Source organism: Lycorma delicatula, chromosome 10 (genome assembly GCF_047948215.1).
Source record: "Lycorma delicatula isolate Av1 chromosome 10, ASM4794821v1, whole genome shotgun sequence".
Taxonomy (NCBI): domain Eukaryota; kingdom Metazoa; phylum Arthropoda; class Insecta; order Hemiptera; family Fulgoridae; genus Lycorma; species Lycorma delicatula.
The window spans coordinates 103,114,599-103,132,805 of record NC_134464.1 but is presented as its reverse complement, the minus strand read 5'-3'; the positions used below and the strand labels follow the sequence as shown (position 1 = coordinate 103,132,805).

Below are 18,207 nucleotides of genomic sequence, written 5' to 3'. Positions count from 1 at the left end.
ATAATGTTGAGAACCTGGTCCTTTTATTGAAGTCAGTTAAAAAAAGATTATTCAAATACTGAGAAATTAATAGTGTGGTTACTTGAGTTCACTTCACCTGCCATATCAGAACAAAAAATAATTTATTTTGTTTCCTTTTAGCAAGTTTAACCCTTTTAATTTATTTATGTTAGGAAAAATTCAATTAGATATATCATTATTGTATTATTTGCAGCATTTAAGGAGGCGAGACTGTATCCACACCGCAAATAAATGAATACTACATTATTTAATGTAGTATTTATTTATTATGTAATGCTACAAACACATTTAAAAGAGGTTGTGACATCCGCCAAAATGAAGCAGATGACGCTAAAAGTTTAAGTAGTTGCTATTACACCCGTTGCAGCGTACAATAATTAGGAAAGGTTTACTACTATCTGATAAGGTTTATCCGCTTATAATGAACACGATGATGGTACTATCTAGCGGATTATTCAGAAGCGTATATCTTACATTATTGTGTTCCATAATCATTTAGACCACAAAAATTATCATTAAGCCAAAATGAGTCCTAATTTCAACCAAAGTAGAAAATGCTATACATTTCATTATTCATATGCAATAATACAGTTAAGTAAGAACTGACTTTATAATTAAATAAGCAAATTATAATACTAATATAATGTAATACTAATGTATAATACTAATATAATGTGCAATATATATTACTTTCTGATAAAAAAAAGAATTTGTTTACAGTACCACCGTTAATTTTTTTTCTTATTATTATTATTATATTGTTATTCAATATATATTCACTAGAGCGCTCTACGTGCTTTTAGTTTTACTGGCTCACGCTGACCATTATCTCCTATTAGTTCCAATGCCGTTACCGTGAATCCTTAAACTTGTAGTTGGTTGGTTATGCACTGTTCGTAATTCGCAATAAAATTTAAGTTTAATAGATTTATGTTCATTATGAGCGATTCATTTAGTAGAGCAGAAATTATTAGCATAGTAATTAGATTTGGGTTTCTAACAGCGGTATCGTATTTCAGTATAAAATGGTTTGTGAAGCAGTTGGATCCTACGAAAAAACAGAAAAAATCAGCAATGGTTAAGGTTAGCGGGTTCAAAATCTTTTTCTATTTTGTTTTTTTTTTGTTTTCTGCATATACTTGTTTAAGTATTGATGAATTTCATCATAATATTGTATTTTACTCAAATTGAGTTAACCTAGAACGAATGATTGGTTATTGGGGAAACGTGCAATTTTTTCCGTTCTAGTAATTCAGAATTTTGTATGTTTTAATATTAAGAAAATTAATAACATGGCATCCTATAAATATTATAATATTTTATTAGCAAATAAATAGTGTTATAAAAAAACGTAGGATCGAATTATTGCAATCGTACATATATGTTAGAAAAGTAAAAGTTAATGGTATTTTATGTTTATCCTTTCATCAGACACTTATTCAAATCAGATGCCAAAGACAGTACTGATTTTGAGGCAATATGTTGTGCGGTTCAACCAGAATAAAAGATTGTATTGTTTAAATTTCATGGCAGATTTTTACATTAAAACTAAAGGTTTTTATTCTTAAATAAAACTGCTTTCAGTGTTAAAACCTTCACAAGAAATAGATTCCAATAGCATTATAAGTCACCTTTATTGTTTATGCATCATAAACGTCCATCTTTAATAAGCCCATAAGTGTTCATTTAATTTCCAAAGGTATAAATAATGTTCAAACATGTATTCAATTTGTATATATCTGAAAAAAAGATTGTGAATTGTTCCAAGTTGTAAATTTTAATATACTATTTAAAATGTATCATATAATTAAACATGGCCCATGATGTACACCTGCTTCAATTATCCACACAAAACCTTATGCTTGTAATATGTGTAGGTTTAAACTTGAAAAAAGTCAATATTAGTTATATTATTGGTAATGAGAATTACATTAAACATTCTGTAATCAAATAATTTTGAATTTTATAATAATTTTTAAAAAATGTGATTTTATAGAGAATGACAACACATTTTATGTAATCTTAATTATTTTATACCCAAATGTTGACAGAGGTGTAATCATTCTTTTTGTTAGTTGACAGTTTTTGCCATTATGTCATTATTTATTTTATAAACAGTTGACTTTTGTAATTTAATAGAAGCAAATGATGCTTTTCTATTGAGACCTCAGACATGTTACACGTAAATGTTAACGGGGAAAATCATGTGGACAAAATAATAATTAAAAGATGACAGCCCTTGCTGGGAATTAAACCCAGCACGTCTGGCAGCTTTTACCATCTGAATTTTTTGTTATGTAGGTTAACAGAACTGCACAGTAGAATTAGTATATTTAATAATTCTCTTTTATAAGATTGTTGAATTAGGTTTATAGTACATAATATGAAAAGCCCTTCAGAGTAAAAGTTAGATTTCTGTGATATTTATCATATAGTAGTATGCCCCATGTTCAGGTGCTGTTTATGACTATTCAATAAACTGTACATTTTTTAAATTGATAGCATTACAATGGTAAGAATACAGTTCTGTAATACAGTATTCTCTGTTAGCTCACATGACAGATGAGGATTATCATATCTTTTTTTTTTTTTTTAATTTTAAGTGGATTTTGATCGTTTTATATCATGGACTATTAGCCTATTCATCTGAGAAGCAATAGTGCTACAAAAAAAAAAAAAAAAAACTGAGGAGGATAGCAAAAAACATATGAAGTGCCACATAACCTTTATGATAGTTATATTCTGCTGCTAGGATGCAGTTCAGTTAATTGATCAAAATATATAGGTAATTGAATTTGTTCTTATATTTTATTTCACTGCAATTTATGAATGTCAGTGTGTCATTCCAGAAAAGTCAGCAAATTTTGAATTAATTATATATATTATATACATATTTCACTATCAAAATCTACATGTAAGAGAAGGTACATGGTGTGTATGAAAAATTTTATTTTCCAACTTTTCCTTTTTTTTACAAATTATATTTGTTTCAAACATTATATTTTTAAATCTGTAAAGATATTTTAATGATCCAAAAATATTTGAAATCTTAAAGTATTGAATTGCATCTTTTAATAAGTTCTAGCTCTTTAAATTTCAGTTATACTAGTTTGTTATTGCATTACCCCTTTTTTTTTAATACTAATTCTTTATCAAAAAAACAGCATATTACAATGTATTAAACAAAAAGTTTTGTTTGTTAGCGAGTGAAGCAAACGTAGATTATGTTAACTGTGTATACTGACAAATCATACATATATCAACATAATTTATATTCGCTTTGCTCGCTAACCTCATGTAATTAACATTAAATATGCTTATTGGTGTTTTATATTTTTTGTTTTTCATTAAAAAATGTACTTTTTCCACCTTAAATAAATGTAATTATTCATTTTCTTTTGAAATCTGAAGAAGTTGTATCAAAAAAAAGTTGTGGTGTGATAAACAAGTATCAAATTTCATTTTAGAAAAATTTTTTTAAATTACTATAATTCTTTATTAAGGGTGACTTTTTAAGTAGAGGGAAAGAATTAAAATTATGTTTCCCCACTTGCAGAATTATTCCGGAGTTACTAACCAGAAAAAGTAATGTTTATGTATCCGCATTCATATATATTTGATTTTAACATTTTTTTCAAAATCTGTGTTTTTTTACTCTCCAAAAAAAAGATAAAAATAGAATTATCAAAATTTATAGTAATAAACTTCACTACAAAGTTATGAAACCCTGAAAGTTTAATTGGATTTTTCTGTTATGCAATCTGCACCCTTTTTTTCTCATAGATTTATATAAAATCATGAAGTAATATGTTTAAATTGTTGAATTAAATGATTGAATAATGTCTCAGATAAAAAAATTTGTAAAACTGTTACCAGTGTTATCCTGCATGACTTAGAGAAGATAGTGATCTGGCATTATCTATTTGTACACAATTATCTTGTTCTTGTACCAAAATTAATGTACCTACATTGTATTGTTAGGTTAGTTTTAGTTAGTTAAGTGTATGTGTATAGGGGAGTCGTTCCCAAGAAAATATTTTTTGACCAATTTTTTTTGCACAATCCTGTTATTCATATTTTCTGATTAATTTGGTATATTATTTATTCTTGTACCATAATTATAAATACGTTAAATAAAATATTGAAAATTATTCGACGTGTTGCATATTTCATATTTAATAGTTTTGAAAATAAATGTTCTTCATAATTTGTGTTTCACATAGTTTTGAAATTTTGGGTTTGGCAGTTTGATCTACGACTGGTCTATTGTAGAGAAAAGAGTTGTTTTGTTGTATCCTTTATTGATTAATTCAACAAATGATCAGTGCATCATTATTTTGATTTTAATGATATTTGATATATGATAACTTTTGGCCACCTTTTAGTGGCCAAAAAATATTTTTCTATAGTTTTAAAAATAATTTTTCTTGAGTAATACTAACTAGCCAACAGGTAAAAACATCCATTTTCATCACGTTTTCCATGAGCTGTAGCATTCTTATTTTACATCGTACAGAGGGTCATAAAAGCTTTTTGGAAAGAGTAAAGATGGTACTTTATCTTAGTGTAATCAAAATTAATTTGATTATTACATAACCAAATCTTGTAATGTTTACTAAAGGTATGTTTACAAATTGTTTTTTTTTTTTTCAAATTTTGGGCCCAAAATAAATAATGAAGGGCTTAGGGTTACAAAGTTGTTTTTTATCTTTTAACTCTAAGGTACTAGTAGTACTTATAAAAAAAAATTGGCCTGTTACAGAGTGTCCTTCATTAAAAAAAATTGCCACCAAATCATAAGATTTTGAAAATGTCTCATTTTTGGGACCCAAAAGCCACATGTGGGACAGGTGGCAAAAATCTGAAATGTTTACAGCAGTAAGTACATTTTATATACTTTAAAACCATATAAAACTTGTTACTCAAAGGGGTTGACGAGTAATTAAGCCATCAAAACCACTAAAAACACCATACCTTCTAACCTTGAACAATGTAACCAAAAATTTCACAGCATGTATTTTTTCAGATAGTAATATAGACCTACTGTACAAAATATTTTGATATGTTCTATAATGAGATATTCTAGATAGTTTGTTACTTAAAGTATGACAGCTACACGTACTCATGTTTAAACACGAAAGTGAATAGACATCATGGACATGAGTATTTGCGTAATCCTGAATGTAAACATTGTGGAAGGCTTGGACATTAATCTTCTATGTAAAGATTCATTGAATTCATTAGAAAAAAAATATCAAGTGGTTGCCTGTTAACGTATAAGTATGCAAAATTTATTTAGTAAATCTAATGATAAAATTAATTTTTGTTCGGGTACATACAATAATTTTAAATTGCTGTAAACATTTGATTTTTTTTTTAAATTAAAAGTAAAAAATTGACAACCTACACCTTAGAAAATTTACAAGTTTCTCACGTTATTCTCATGGGACAAAAGGGTTTCTTTATGCGCAACCACAAGAATAATATTTTGATGTTCCCATGATAAATAATTTTTTTAAAGATTTTATGTATTTATTACATAGAAAGCATAACATATAATGGCCAGAATTTTTTTATGTTCAAAAAAAACAAAAAAATGAAATAAACTGAACAAGAGAAAATATTTCATTTGAAAATTAAGCCACCTTAGAGATAGGACTTTTTTACGTAATACTTTTTAGTTTTATTTTATATAATTTATAATATTAAAATAATTTAGGTATAGAATTGATATTATTTGATGAATTAAAAATATATTGTAATGCAACAACACCCATGGGTGGGACCATCCCTTCACATTCCGTTCCATTGATAAATGCCATAAAGACATTGGTTACATATTCAGCAACAAATCATACATAAGTTGTTTTATAGTCAACAATGTAAATATTAAAAAAATTAAAAAAGTGGTAGATGTTAGAAATTGTAGTAGTATAGAAAACTAAACAAAACTGAAATCATGGTATGTAATAAAACATTTTCTAATGCAAAGTCCTCGCTTTGCAGAACACATATTTTTAAATATTTCAACTTTTTTTTTTTATTTTTCAGCAAAGAATTCATTTGCATCTATCTTTGCCATCTTTAGGATCATAGACCCTTAGAAATTGAGTAAGAACAATGGTTTCATATAACAGAGTTCTAGAGGCACTGGGAGATAGATTGAGACCACAAAGATAATTAATGTTGGTTTGATCTGCTTTATCAATATCTCCCATGCTGTTATTATATTTCATCATGAATTATGGTTTTCTTGCACCTACTCAATGTCCTGATGTTTCCTAAAAAATCAATGAAAGTAGTGAAAACATCCCTTTTATTCTGCCATCTTTTCATATTGTATTGTGACCACCTTTGCATTCAGTTTTTTTTTTTTTTTTTTTAATTTTATAGTTATTAAATCACTGGGATTATTTGTTTGTGATGAGCGTAGAGTACCTGTGACATATGCCTGTTAATCCAGAAGGTGAATTGCAAGGTCCACTTTTAAAAATTGTCAATGTAAATTGATTGAGAATTGGAGGCACAATTTCATCATCAATATTAGCAAGGTGTAACAAATTGTCAAGCAAGATTGTTTGCAATTTAATTTTTTTCATGTTCTTAATATTTTCTATTGCTTTTCATTAAGGTATAAAATGTCAGTAAATGAATATTTTGCAAAGAAATAAAAATAGGTGAGAATATTTATACAAAGGTAAAATGTAAAAACTTTTCATAATGTAACTTGGTAAATTTTCGCCCACTCTTTTCAGGATCTCTTGGTGTGGTTTATTCACCTTTTTTCAAATACAAAAAAAGGGAAGGGGTTTTAGAATTTTAAGAATGTTGAACTGCATTTTTCATACTTTTATATTTATACACAATTTGGAATTGAATTATAGACAAAATGTGCTATAAAAACTAACAAAAAGATAACTGTATAACTTTTGACAATACTTTGCCATATTTTTATTTTTAAATGAAAAATATTATTATTAAAATACTGTTTTATGTATAAATATGTGTAATATAAATATAAAAACAGTTTCCAATGAATATCAGATGAATAAAATAAGAAAAAGAGAAAATTTTCAAAAAATTAGTTGTAGTTAGCTTTTCAGTGAGAAGTAACCCCAAAAATGGATTACAGTATTTAAAAGTATAATTCCTACTGAATGCAATGGCCACCTGCAAAAAGTTGAGACTCAATTCCATTACCGCCTACAAGTTGCGAGAAGTAAAAATTAGCATGTAACGACTGTGTTGTCACATTAAACGGTGTATGGCACTGAGTAGACCATTGTAATATGACAAAACCCTCAATTAACATGATAATTATATTATATAGAAAAATAATGCAATAAGCAATTTATATATATATATATATATATATATATATATATATATTTTTAAGTACAAATAATTTATGAAATTTTTGTAAGTCATAATTTTGTTAATTTCTTAACAAAATAGTGTTCGTCATTTCTTTTTTACACAGTTGCACTTTAATTATATTCAAAGAAATTTCTATTTTATCACAGTCAAACATTCTACTTTTAAGTTGACATTTAAATATATGAAAGCTACAAGCAGTGATAGCAACCAGTAATATTTCATCAAAAATCAATTCTTCATTATTGAGTTTTTTGTTACTTTAAAAAGTTATTACGAGTAAATACTATAATCTCTTTATCACTATTTGCATTTTGAGATGTTGAAACATGTTGTGTAATATTGGTGCATGATGGAAGTATTTCAGAAAACATGGTTTTAACTTCATTTTCATAAGTTTGTACATTGCTAGAACAAGCTACTAGAATTCAAAACTATTGTGTTTTATTTTTATTTCATCAGTGACCAACTGTACAGTTTATGTAGGATCAGTTGTGTAGGTTCTGTATTTGAGGATAATATTGTGTCGGAGAGGTAGTATTTTCTCTTAAACAGCTATGTATAATGGGCACACAATAGCAGATAATAAATTAACATACTATATTCTTCTTTTAAAAAAATAATGGGTTCCTCACCGTTGAAAGTGCTTGTGCATGTATATGCATGGATTTACTTATCCAGTTATGTTAAAGCCCATAAAATACAGCCTCTTTTGGAACCTGAGGGATATTTAATAATATTTCACATTATCCATTTTTGTCTTGAAAAACTATACTTAATAAAGTATATTTATTTGTTTTATTAAGTTTGTATTAAAAATAAATATAAGATTCACCAAAGTAGAAGAAATGGATAGTTCCTTCTTACTTTATATGCATGCATGTGTGTGTGTGTGTGTGTGTATAATTCTTTTACAAATAACACATTTTTTAAAAATGTTTCCATCTTCAGTTTATCTAAGGTTAGTCAAAATTACAAAACAATTTATAGAAGTACTTATCACAACGTGCTTTATCAAAAGTTAGGTTAAACATTATCAACTGTCCAAAGATTATTTGTAGTGAAAATTATATATGTGAATATTCTACATTGGTAGATCTAAATACTTGTGTCTAATTAATGTAAGTATAACAAGAATGTAAAAAAAGATATCTTTAAAGATGTTTTTTACTTCCTTGTACGACTGAGTAAAGGAAGTATTGTGATCAAAAAATTTTGGTTTTCAGATTTCAACGGAAATATCCATTTTGACCATCCCTAAATCCACATTTACTAGTTTTGGCATGACGTCTGTACGTACTTGTGTATCTCACATAACTCAAAAACAATTAGCCATAGGATGTTGAAATTTCGGATTTAGGACTGTTCTAATATCTAGTTGTGCACCTCCTCTTTTGATTGCAATCGACTGGACCAAAAGTATCCAAAAAAGCCCAAAATCCAGAAAATTTAGATTCTGAATTTTTTCTTAACTACAGTAATAAGCCTTCATTGAGAGCTTCTCAACGATATATCATAAGTGGTACTTACTTTCATTGGTTCCAGAGTTATAGCCAAATAAAAGTAATTAATGAAATATTTTGATCTTATAAGGTGAGGGCACATCATTTAAAATCAGACTTCATCTCTTTTTTTAAAAGTTTTTCTTTTAATTTAAATATATTGATTTATTAATAATTATTAACCTCTGATTATAAAAAAAAAGATTATACAATAAAGAATTATTCAGTAACAAAAAAAAAATCTGAAGTTATTAGTGAATAAAATTTTTTGTACTTTTCATTTAAAAAAAATGTGTATATGTAATTTAATACAAGGAAGTCAATTGGTGTCTACATCAGATTTTTTAAATTGTTATTGTAAATCTTTTACATTATAAACAGCAATTAATCATGCAATGCTACTCATACATTCATTCACTCACTCGTTACATTCTCCTTAATCATGATCCTTGGCAAAAACGTTTTCAGAGGGGCTCCTATTCCTAATAGCCAATGAGCAGAATTTGGATTTTTTACAGTGGCAGGATTTGGGTAATAAACCATAGGGGATTAAAAAGAGTCCTACCCCTTGTAATAAAATTTCTTAATTCCTACTTTTTTTTGTTTGAATGGTGAAAGTTAACATATTACTAAATTAAAAATTAAAACATGCTACCAAACTTTTGGTAAAAACCATTTCAATTTAAAAAAAGAGTTCATTTAATTAAATTAAGTTAATTTAATTAAAATCTCACCCACAAAATTGTTCACTGCACCACCTTTTCAAAGTCTATTTCACAAATACCACATTAGATAAATTAAGGGGGCTGATGTAGATTTTAGGGATACCTGGAATTTTGTTATGACAAACTCTTTCTAGCATGTTTCAGAGTAAGCTTCCCATACAGTTTGGCCATCCTACTATCAAAATTATATCCTAGAAGAACTAGGATTTTCAGAAATGAATACTTTTTTTAAACCCATATTGAAGCTAAGTAATAATAGTTATTTGTAATATTACTAATACTTACCATTTAGTAAAATTGTTCATTTGAACGAGGGTAAATCAAATATAAACAACATAACGTCAAATATTGAACGTCATAAGGTTGGTAGGACTGGCCCACGCTTCTAGTATGCATGGGTGGGGTCATTAGGAGTGGGGAGAGCCGGCCATTCCACACTCCCAACCATTTCGTCAGTAACGTTCATGATGTTGGAGCAACAGGTCCACTCCTCCACTGTGCATAATTATAAAGTTTCTTGCTCGTTAAGGAGTTCAAACGACAGAAATTTTCTGGAGATTGACTACACAGTTCGGGAACCAAACGTTCACACGGTTCGAGACATTCTTGAAGACGATCAATAGGTGAGAGTATCCAAAATTGCAGAACAGGTCGAAATAAGTTTTGGGAGCTGTAAAGCAATTATCACAAACGACCTACAGTTCCGTAAACTGTGTGTTGGATGGGTCCCTCGTATTTTGACCGCAGATCAGAAGTTGAGATGTTTGGAGGTCTGTCAGTGGCTTACAGCAAGGTTTGCGAAAGAAGGTGATGTATTTTTGAGTGGGATCGTCACCTGCGATGAAATGTGGGTCCACCACTACACTCTCCAGTCGAAACAAGCCAGTATGAAGTGGCAGAGGAAAGAGGAGGCAGCCCCAGTGAAAGCCAAGATTCAACTGTCAGCTGGCAAGGTTCTTTCACCTGTTTTTTCAGCCGGCAAGACATTTTTTGTTTATTGATTTTTTTGCATGAGCAACGCACAATCAAAGCTGCTTGCTATTGCAAGCTGTTGAACGAAGTGAAGGCTGCGTATCGCCACAAAAGACGAAACCAGCCAATTCAAGAGGTCATCCCCCATGACAACGCCAGGCCCCATACTGCAGCTGTAATGGTCTCAAAACTAGAAGAAATGCACTGGACTCAACTTGATCATCCTTCCTACAGCCCAGACCTATCATCCTGTAATTTTCATTTGTTTGGGCCGCTTGAAGAAGCTCTAGGAGGGCAACGATTTGAAGATGACGAGCACTTAGAGGGATTCATGTGCAATTGGGTCCTGACACAACAAGCTTCATTCTACGATGCTGTGATAAAAACCCTTCCTTCTCTCTGAGAAAAATGTATTTCTAAGGCAGGAAACTATAAAAAAATAAATTATATTTACCTTTTATTTTTCAATAAATAAATTTTTTTTTAAAATAAAATCCTGTTAATATTTTATTTACCCTCATATATTGCCATATGCCAGTGTAACTTAGATTAAAAAATCAGAATTTTTGTATTTGATAGATAAAATTTACCTTGTTATTAAAGAAAGAAATTTTGTTTAATCTATAATTTATGGCATATAATAACTTTTTCTTACCGATTCAGGCATAGAATAAATAACATCAGGCATAGTGTAGTTTTAGATGTAAAATATGATGCTTTTTTAAATTGCTGATTTTTTCTAATGTATGCTAGTTATGGCTATTAATAAAGCTAACTTTAAATATCGAATTTTAAATAATATATACTGTATGTTACAGGCAGTTGAACAGCTGAAGAGGCTAGGTCTTAAAAACATAAAAGAGGTACGTTTTCTACGTCTAAATTTTACTGATTTCAAATTTATTATGTATTGTTTTTAGCTTAATTATATACTAGAGATGTTCAATTATTAACTTATTAACTAGACAAATTGATGTAGAGAAAAAACTATTTAGTCAATGACAGTGAAACGTACACTATTTTTCATCATAGTTTCCAGCAACATTTCAATACTTGTTCCATCGTTCTGTCAGCTTTCATAATGTAGAAGTCTTTACGTTGCTGTTTGAACCATTCGTGTACCACCTTTTTGATCGCTTTGTTGTTGCAAACTTCTTGCTGTATAAAAAGTATTTGTGCGGGTTAGATCAAATAAAAATCAGACAGGGCAAGAGGTCTAGGCTTTCTTTTTCATTTTCGTGTTTTAGCCTCCAGGAATTACCGTTCAGGTATTACTTCAGAGGATGAATGAGAATGATATGTATGAGTTTAAATGAAGTGTAGTCTTCTACAGTCTCGGTTCAACCATTCCTGAGATGTGTAGTTAATTGAAACCCAACCACCAAAGAACAATAGTATCCACGATCTAGTATTCAAAGAGATCTGGGCTGTAAGGAGGATGAGGCAGCACCTCCCAATCCAACTTTTCGAGTGTTTGTTTTATTCTCTGAGCAATGTGGGGATACGCATTGTCATGCAAGAGAATCGCACCTTTTGAGAGATCACCCTGACATTTTCGCCTTATCATGGGTCTCACTTTCTGATGGAACATGTTAGAATAGTACTTCTGTTCACGGTACATTGTTTTTCTAAATACTCACTAAAGGTTGGGCCTTGCAAGTCCCAGAAGACCATTAACATCACTTTACCAGCTGACATGTGAATTTTTTTTGTGGGCGTGTCCAGATGTTTCCACTCAAGACTGCCATTTGGATTTGGGCTCAAAATGGTGTATCCACGTTTCATCACAGAATATTATACGATCTAGAAAGTTCTGCTTCAAGCCATTCTTTGAGCTCAGAAGAAATGCAAATCCAGGTGTCTATGGGCTTGAGTCAACTGTCTTGGAACCCATCCCGAACACATTTTGCAATAACTCAGCACATCATGATGGATTGATTGCACAGTTCCAATACCAATATTACCCAAACTAGCAATTTGAGAAATTTTGACTCGCTTATCTTTGCAAATAAGATCATTTATGCGATTTTGCAGCTTGGTAATCAAAACTTCAACTGGTCTTCCAGAGCGATGGAGAACAGTCATACTTGTTCTGCTCAAATTAAATTGTTCCACCCACTTATACATGTTACTACAGTAATGTCTGTGGTGTTTTAACAACACTTTTTCAACATTCTTGAGTAAATTTCTGCCTGTTTCAAAACCTTCTGATAGCAAAAATCTTATCACTGAATGTTGCTCTTCCAGCGTACATGTTTCAAGTGGAGCTGACAATCTGAAATCAACAAAATAGATTATGTTTAGATTAATTATGTTCGAACAGCTGATTAAATGAGACCTCAAGGCTGCCAACTTTACCCACAAAAAGTTTCATTGTCATTGAATGAACAGTTTCTTCTCTACATCAATTTGTCTCTTTAATTATTTAATGCCTTTTGTAACATAATGAATCAAACTCTGTTTTTTTTTTCATACTTTATTTAGATATGTTAAATAACAATACAGATGTAAATTTTTTAAATCCATCTTTGAACTTTAGTTTTGTTAAATAAAGTTGATGTACAGTGTAATTACAGAAAAACAATTTTCTGTAGATCCTTAATTGTATTACTATTGTGAGAAAGATATTAGTTTGTATCTTTTGTTACTGTTTTAAGATTTATGACTAGTTTTATGATTTTATAAGTTATGCTGTACCATATATAACTTAACTATTTTTATGCCAATTCACAAAAACTGTTTTATAATTTCTTTTATGCACTAAATTTAAATTAGAGCTTTTAAAGTACTCAAAAAGAAATTTGAGGAATAATAAATTAAGGTAAATTTAAACTACAAGATGATGCCTCAGCTAATTTATCCTGCATTATTTCAACCGATTTATACTGTGACTTTACTGATAAAATCTTTATAGGAAATAAAAAGGTTTATTCATACTTGAACATTACATTATATGCAAAAAGTAAAATATTCTTCAAGAGAGAACCCACAACAATTACATACATTATTGTTAGTGATCTTTTAAGAACAATTATTATCGGTCTGTAACATTATTATTGTTATCAGTTATCACGATTTCCACTACCTGTTAAGAGCACTGTTTAATAAATTGTTCAAAAATTTTATGCAATGGAGAACATAAGCCACCAAATTCCATTTTAACAGCAGAAAAAGTGATTAAAATTCATGATCAATTTGCACATGATGTATCAACATCAATTTTGAAAAATTGTCTTCCAGATAAGTTGAAACCCTACCGTACAGGATGATTCTAAAGTAGTGGGCTGGCTATACGTTTTTGGATTCTACTTATAAAACTAAACAAAAAATATCCTTCGGAAAAATTACAATTTCTCCTTTGTTTTCCCTCTTGTCCGCCATTTTGTTATTTTTATATAAAAATTTATATTTCAAGTGTGGATAGAGGAATCACATTAATATTTTGTAAGTGTCTTTGTAATACAGTTTTAAAATTATCAAAAAAATCAGGACTTAAATACCTTCAAAAATTACAAAATGGCAGCCATGTTTATTTTTCAATCTGTTATTTCTCCATAAATCTAAGTTTTATAAAAATGTATGTTGCTAAAATATTAAGCCTTTTATTTTGAACAAAATGAAATTTTATCTTTTGAAAATCTGTTAACAAATAGCCGAGTTATGGCAAAAAATTTGTTGTAATTTTGTGTCTGTTTTCATCTCATCCATTTTATGTTCAATTCGATTAAATATTAATTGTTTTTATTTGTTGTTAATTCTAGTATTGTAAATTAGTATCAAATTTAGTAGGAATTTGCTCACAATAAAATCTAATGTTACATAATAAAACAATCGATATTAACTTTTCACTTTTGAATAATTTTACACAGCAACTATTACTGCTGATCATGTTAACAATGTAAAAATGAAGCTTTTTTTAACAGGAATGGTGTTCAAAACTATCACAACCAGCGTATCTGGATCGACGAGAACCTCATGGTACTTTCCAAACTAGCCATCAACAAAGATTTTCCCTGAACATGTAGGCAGGTATTTTTAATGACTACCTTTTGGATCCTGTCATTCTGCTAAATCATTTAAATAGAAAAAATTATCTTGCTCATTTGACTGAAAATTTTCCACTTTTTTTGGAAGACCTACCTCTACAATTAAGAGGAAATATGTGGTTTCACCACAATGGAGCTCTAACAAATTTGAGTTAGTTCCTGCATGAAATGCAGGAAATCTTTTTTTTATCAAAAATAGATAGGCCACAGATAGGCCCAGTGCCCTGGCCTGCCCAATCACCTGACTTAAACCTCTTGACTTCTACCTGTGGAGTCATTTGAAGTCCAATACTCAACATTGAGAATCTTCAACAAAAGATCCAAAATGGATTTCAAGGAATTAGAAATACTCTTGGAATTTTTTAACAGTTAAGGCAATCTCTCAGAAAAAGACTGCAGACTTGCATAATTTTTATTTGTGAACACTTTAAACCTCTCTTATAACTTTTAACAATTGTTAACTTTATTTTTAAAAATTTTTATATCTAATGTTCTACAACAATTAATGTAAGATCACAGGTAGTTGTTTTATTTTTTTAATTATTAGGTCTATTAATGTGAGAGAATTATTACTTAATTTGATACTAATTTACAATACCAAAATTAACAATAAATAAGTACAATTAATATTTAATTCAACTGAACATTAAGTGAAGAACATGAAAACAGTCATAAAATTACAACATAAATTCTCTCCCATAACTTGGCTATTTGTTGACAGATTTTCAGAAATAAAATTTCATTTCGTTCAAAATAAAAGGCTTAATATTTTAGCAATCACATATATTTTGATAAAACTTATATTTATGGAGATATAACAGATTGAAAAATAAACTTTGTTGCCATTTGGTAATTTTTGAAGGTATTAAGTCGTGATTTTTTGCTAATTTTACAACTTTATTACAAAGACGCTTACCAAATATTAATGTGATTCATTTATCTGAACTTGAGCTATAAATTTTTATATAAAAATTGAATGGCGGACAGAGGGAGAATGAAGGAGAAATTACCATTTTTCCTAAGGTAATTTTTTGTTCAGTTTTACAAGTAGAATCCGAAAAAGTTTAGCCAGCCCACCATATTAGAAACACCCTGTATAACAGCTAAACCCTACTATATAACATTGTTGTAAGAATTTCAGTCTCATAATATACCAAGGACTTAAAAAAGTAGATATCAGATACAAAAAAAAATCAACACTATTACACCAGTAATGCTACAGAAAGTATTCAGCAACTTCATAAAATAAATAAAATTTGTTAAAAGGAGAAGGGAGGATAGATTCAATGTTTACTATAAATATGTACTGACAAAAACATATACCGTTTTTTTGGATGTGATATTTACAAAATAAGAATTTTTTTAATACACTCTAGTTGGTTCTTTTTTATTGGCTTGTGTTTTCTCTGCCATTTTTATTAACAATAAAGCTTACTTTTCAACCTGCATATATTGCGTTAATGGTCAGTTCTGGGATTGAAAGGTCAAAAGGTGACTTGAAATGAATATAAGTCATTCAAGTGGTAGCATCTCGGCCTTTCATTCGGAGGTCCTGGGTTGAAATCCCAGTCAGGCATGGCATTTTCACATGCTACAAAAATTGTCATTCATCTCATCCTCTGAAATAATACCTAATGGTGGTTCCAGAGGTTAAAAAAACTCATCCTCAAGAATGGCATTGCTATTTTCAGGTATAAAAAGCATCACATATCGACTTATTAGAAGAAGTAAAGACTGAATTGGTTTTCTGTTGTTTTTTAGGTTATTGTTATTCCCAAATTAATGATCATGTCATTGCTCTTTGAGAAACTAATTGTAACTGGTGTGTCTAATAGCTTAGGTGTGTAATATGCATAATGGCTGTGTGAAGATCAGGGATAATAATAGGAACCAACAAATTAATGATCCCCTTTCATTGAGAAATATGTGGGTGATAATTTGATAATAATGTTTTTTTACTTATTTTGTTTATACGAGGGATATCTCTGTAGTAAAGACCGCTGAGAAATTTCTCTTCTTAATGTTGGTAAACCTGTGTCATTCATGGCCATGCTAGTAACGTACACACTGCGTTTGTACACATCTGTAAGTTGTCATGTTGTATTATCTTTGATTACATGTGAGTTATTACATTATAAAATGAATAGGAAAGTCGATGTTGCTGCTGACTGTGAAATATGTGGAGTCATACGTCTTTTGAACCATCAAAACTTTAAGCCGGCTGTAATTCATAGACAGTTAGTTGCTGTGTACAGTGATAATGTAATGAATGAAAGAAACGTTCAAAAATGGTAAAAGGTTTAGAAATAACAGAATTAATGAACACGATGAAGAATGTTCAGGGAGGCCCTCGATAATCACCGAGGACTTACTGAAACACGTCGATGATGAAATCAGAAAAGATCAGCGATTTGTGATCTGGCCCTTCCTTTTCCTGTTGTTTCAAGAGCTGTTATTAGTTGCACTGTACATGTCCATTTAAGCTTCAGAAAGGTTTTCAACGTTGGGTGCCCCCACATCTTAACGGAACATTACAAAAAAATAAGAATGGGATCTGTTTTGGAATTTTTGATGTGCTGCACAGAAAAAGGTGATGAGTTACTTAATTTAATTGTTAGCGGCAATGAAACATGGATTTTGTATTACACACCACAGAGAAAACGGCAGTCAACTGAATGGTGTCGTCCTCAATCACCAACCAGACTGACCGAACTGAACTGACTGAAGGTCAAGGCACAGCCATTGGACACATACTGATGGCCATAGTCTTTTGGGATCAGTTTGGCATACTGCTGATCGATTTCGTGCCACGTGGAATGACTGTAAATGCAGAAACCTACTGCAAAACTCCATTAAGTTACAGCATGCACCATTCAAAATTGGTGACGTGGGTGACTGACTGATGGCATCGTCCTGCTGCACGATAATGCATATCCAGATGTTGCGGGTCCGACATGTGATTTACTGAGAACATTTGGATGGGAAATTTACAATCACCCTTTGTATAGTACAGACTTTGCTCCTGATTACCATTTGTTTGGAAAATTGAAAAGATTTTTGAGTATTAAGCAATTTGCGCGTGACGATGAACTTAAAAATGCTGTTAATCAGTGGCTAAATGGACTGGTGGCAGAAGAATACGACAAGGGTATATTGAAGCTGGTGTATCATTATAAAATATTTATAGTTTTCAGAATAAACGTTTTTACATTGAAACGGTCTTTACTTTAGAGATAACCTCTCGTAAATGATCAGTTGACACTCAATTTCATTTCAGTATTAATTACGCTGTGAAGGGTTCAGTTAATCTCAGTAACATTTAATACACGCCTTCTTTGTTCTGGAATCCAAAATTAGATTATGCTACAAGAATTTTTTTTATATAGCAGGATTTGGATTGTAAGATAGAGTCGTATTGTGTTACAAAGCAACAAAAGAAGTTTAAAAGAAAAAAATTTACATAAATTCAAGATAAGTACCATATTTAGACTTTGAATTCTTCATATCGGTGTTAGGAAAATCGTCAATGTAAAAATAGATCTGGATATGCATAATTTTCTCTGTCTG

At 30.0% G+C, this 18,207-nt stretch overlaps 1 protein-coding gene across 2 annotated transcripts in view; it reads left to right on the top strand.

The window, feature by feature from the left end:
- The first annotated feature begins 832 nt into the window (after positions 1-832).
- Positions 833-18,207, top strand: part of nmd (no mitochondrial derivative) — a 58,301-nt gene continuing 40,926 nt past the window's right edge. For both annotated transcript variants that reach the window (XM_075376939.1, XM_075376938.1), the window contains exons 1-2: positions 833-1,104; positions 11,413-11,457. In XM_075376939.1, coding sequence (XP_075233054.1) covers positions 952-1,104; positions 11,413-11,457 — 198 coding nt within the window. In that variant the 5' untranslated portion in view covers positions 833-951. The remainder of the gene's footprint in view (positions 1,105-11,412; positions 11,458-18,207) is intronic.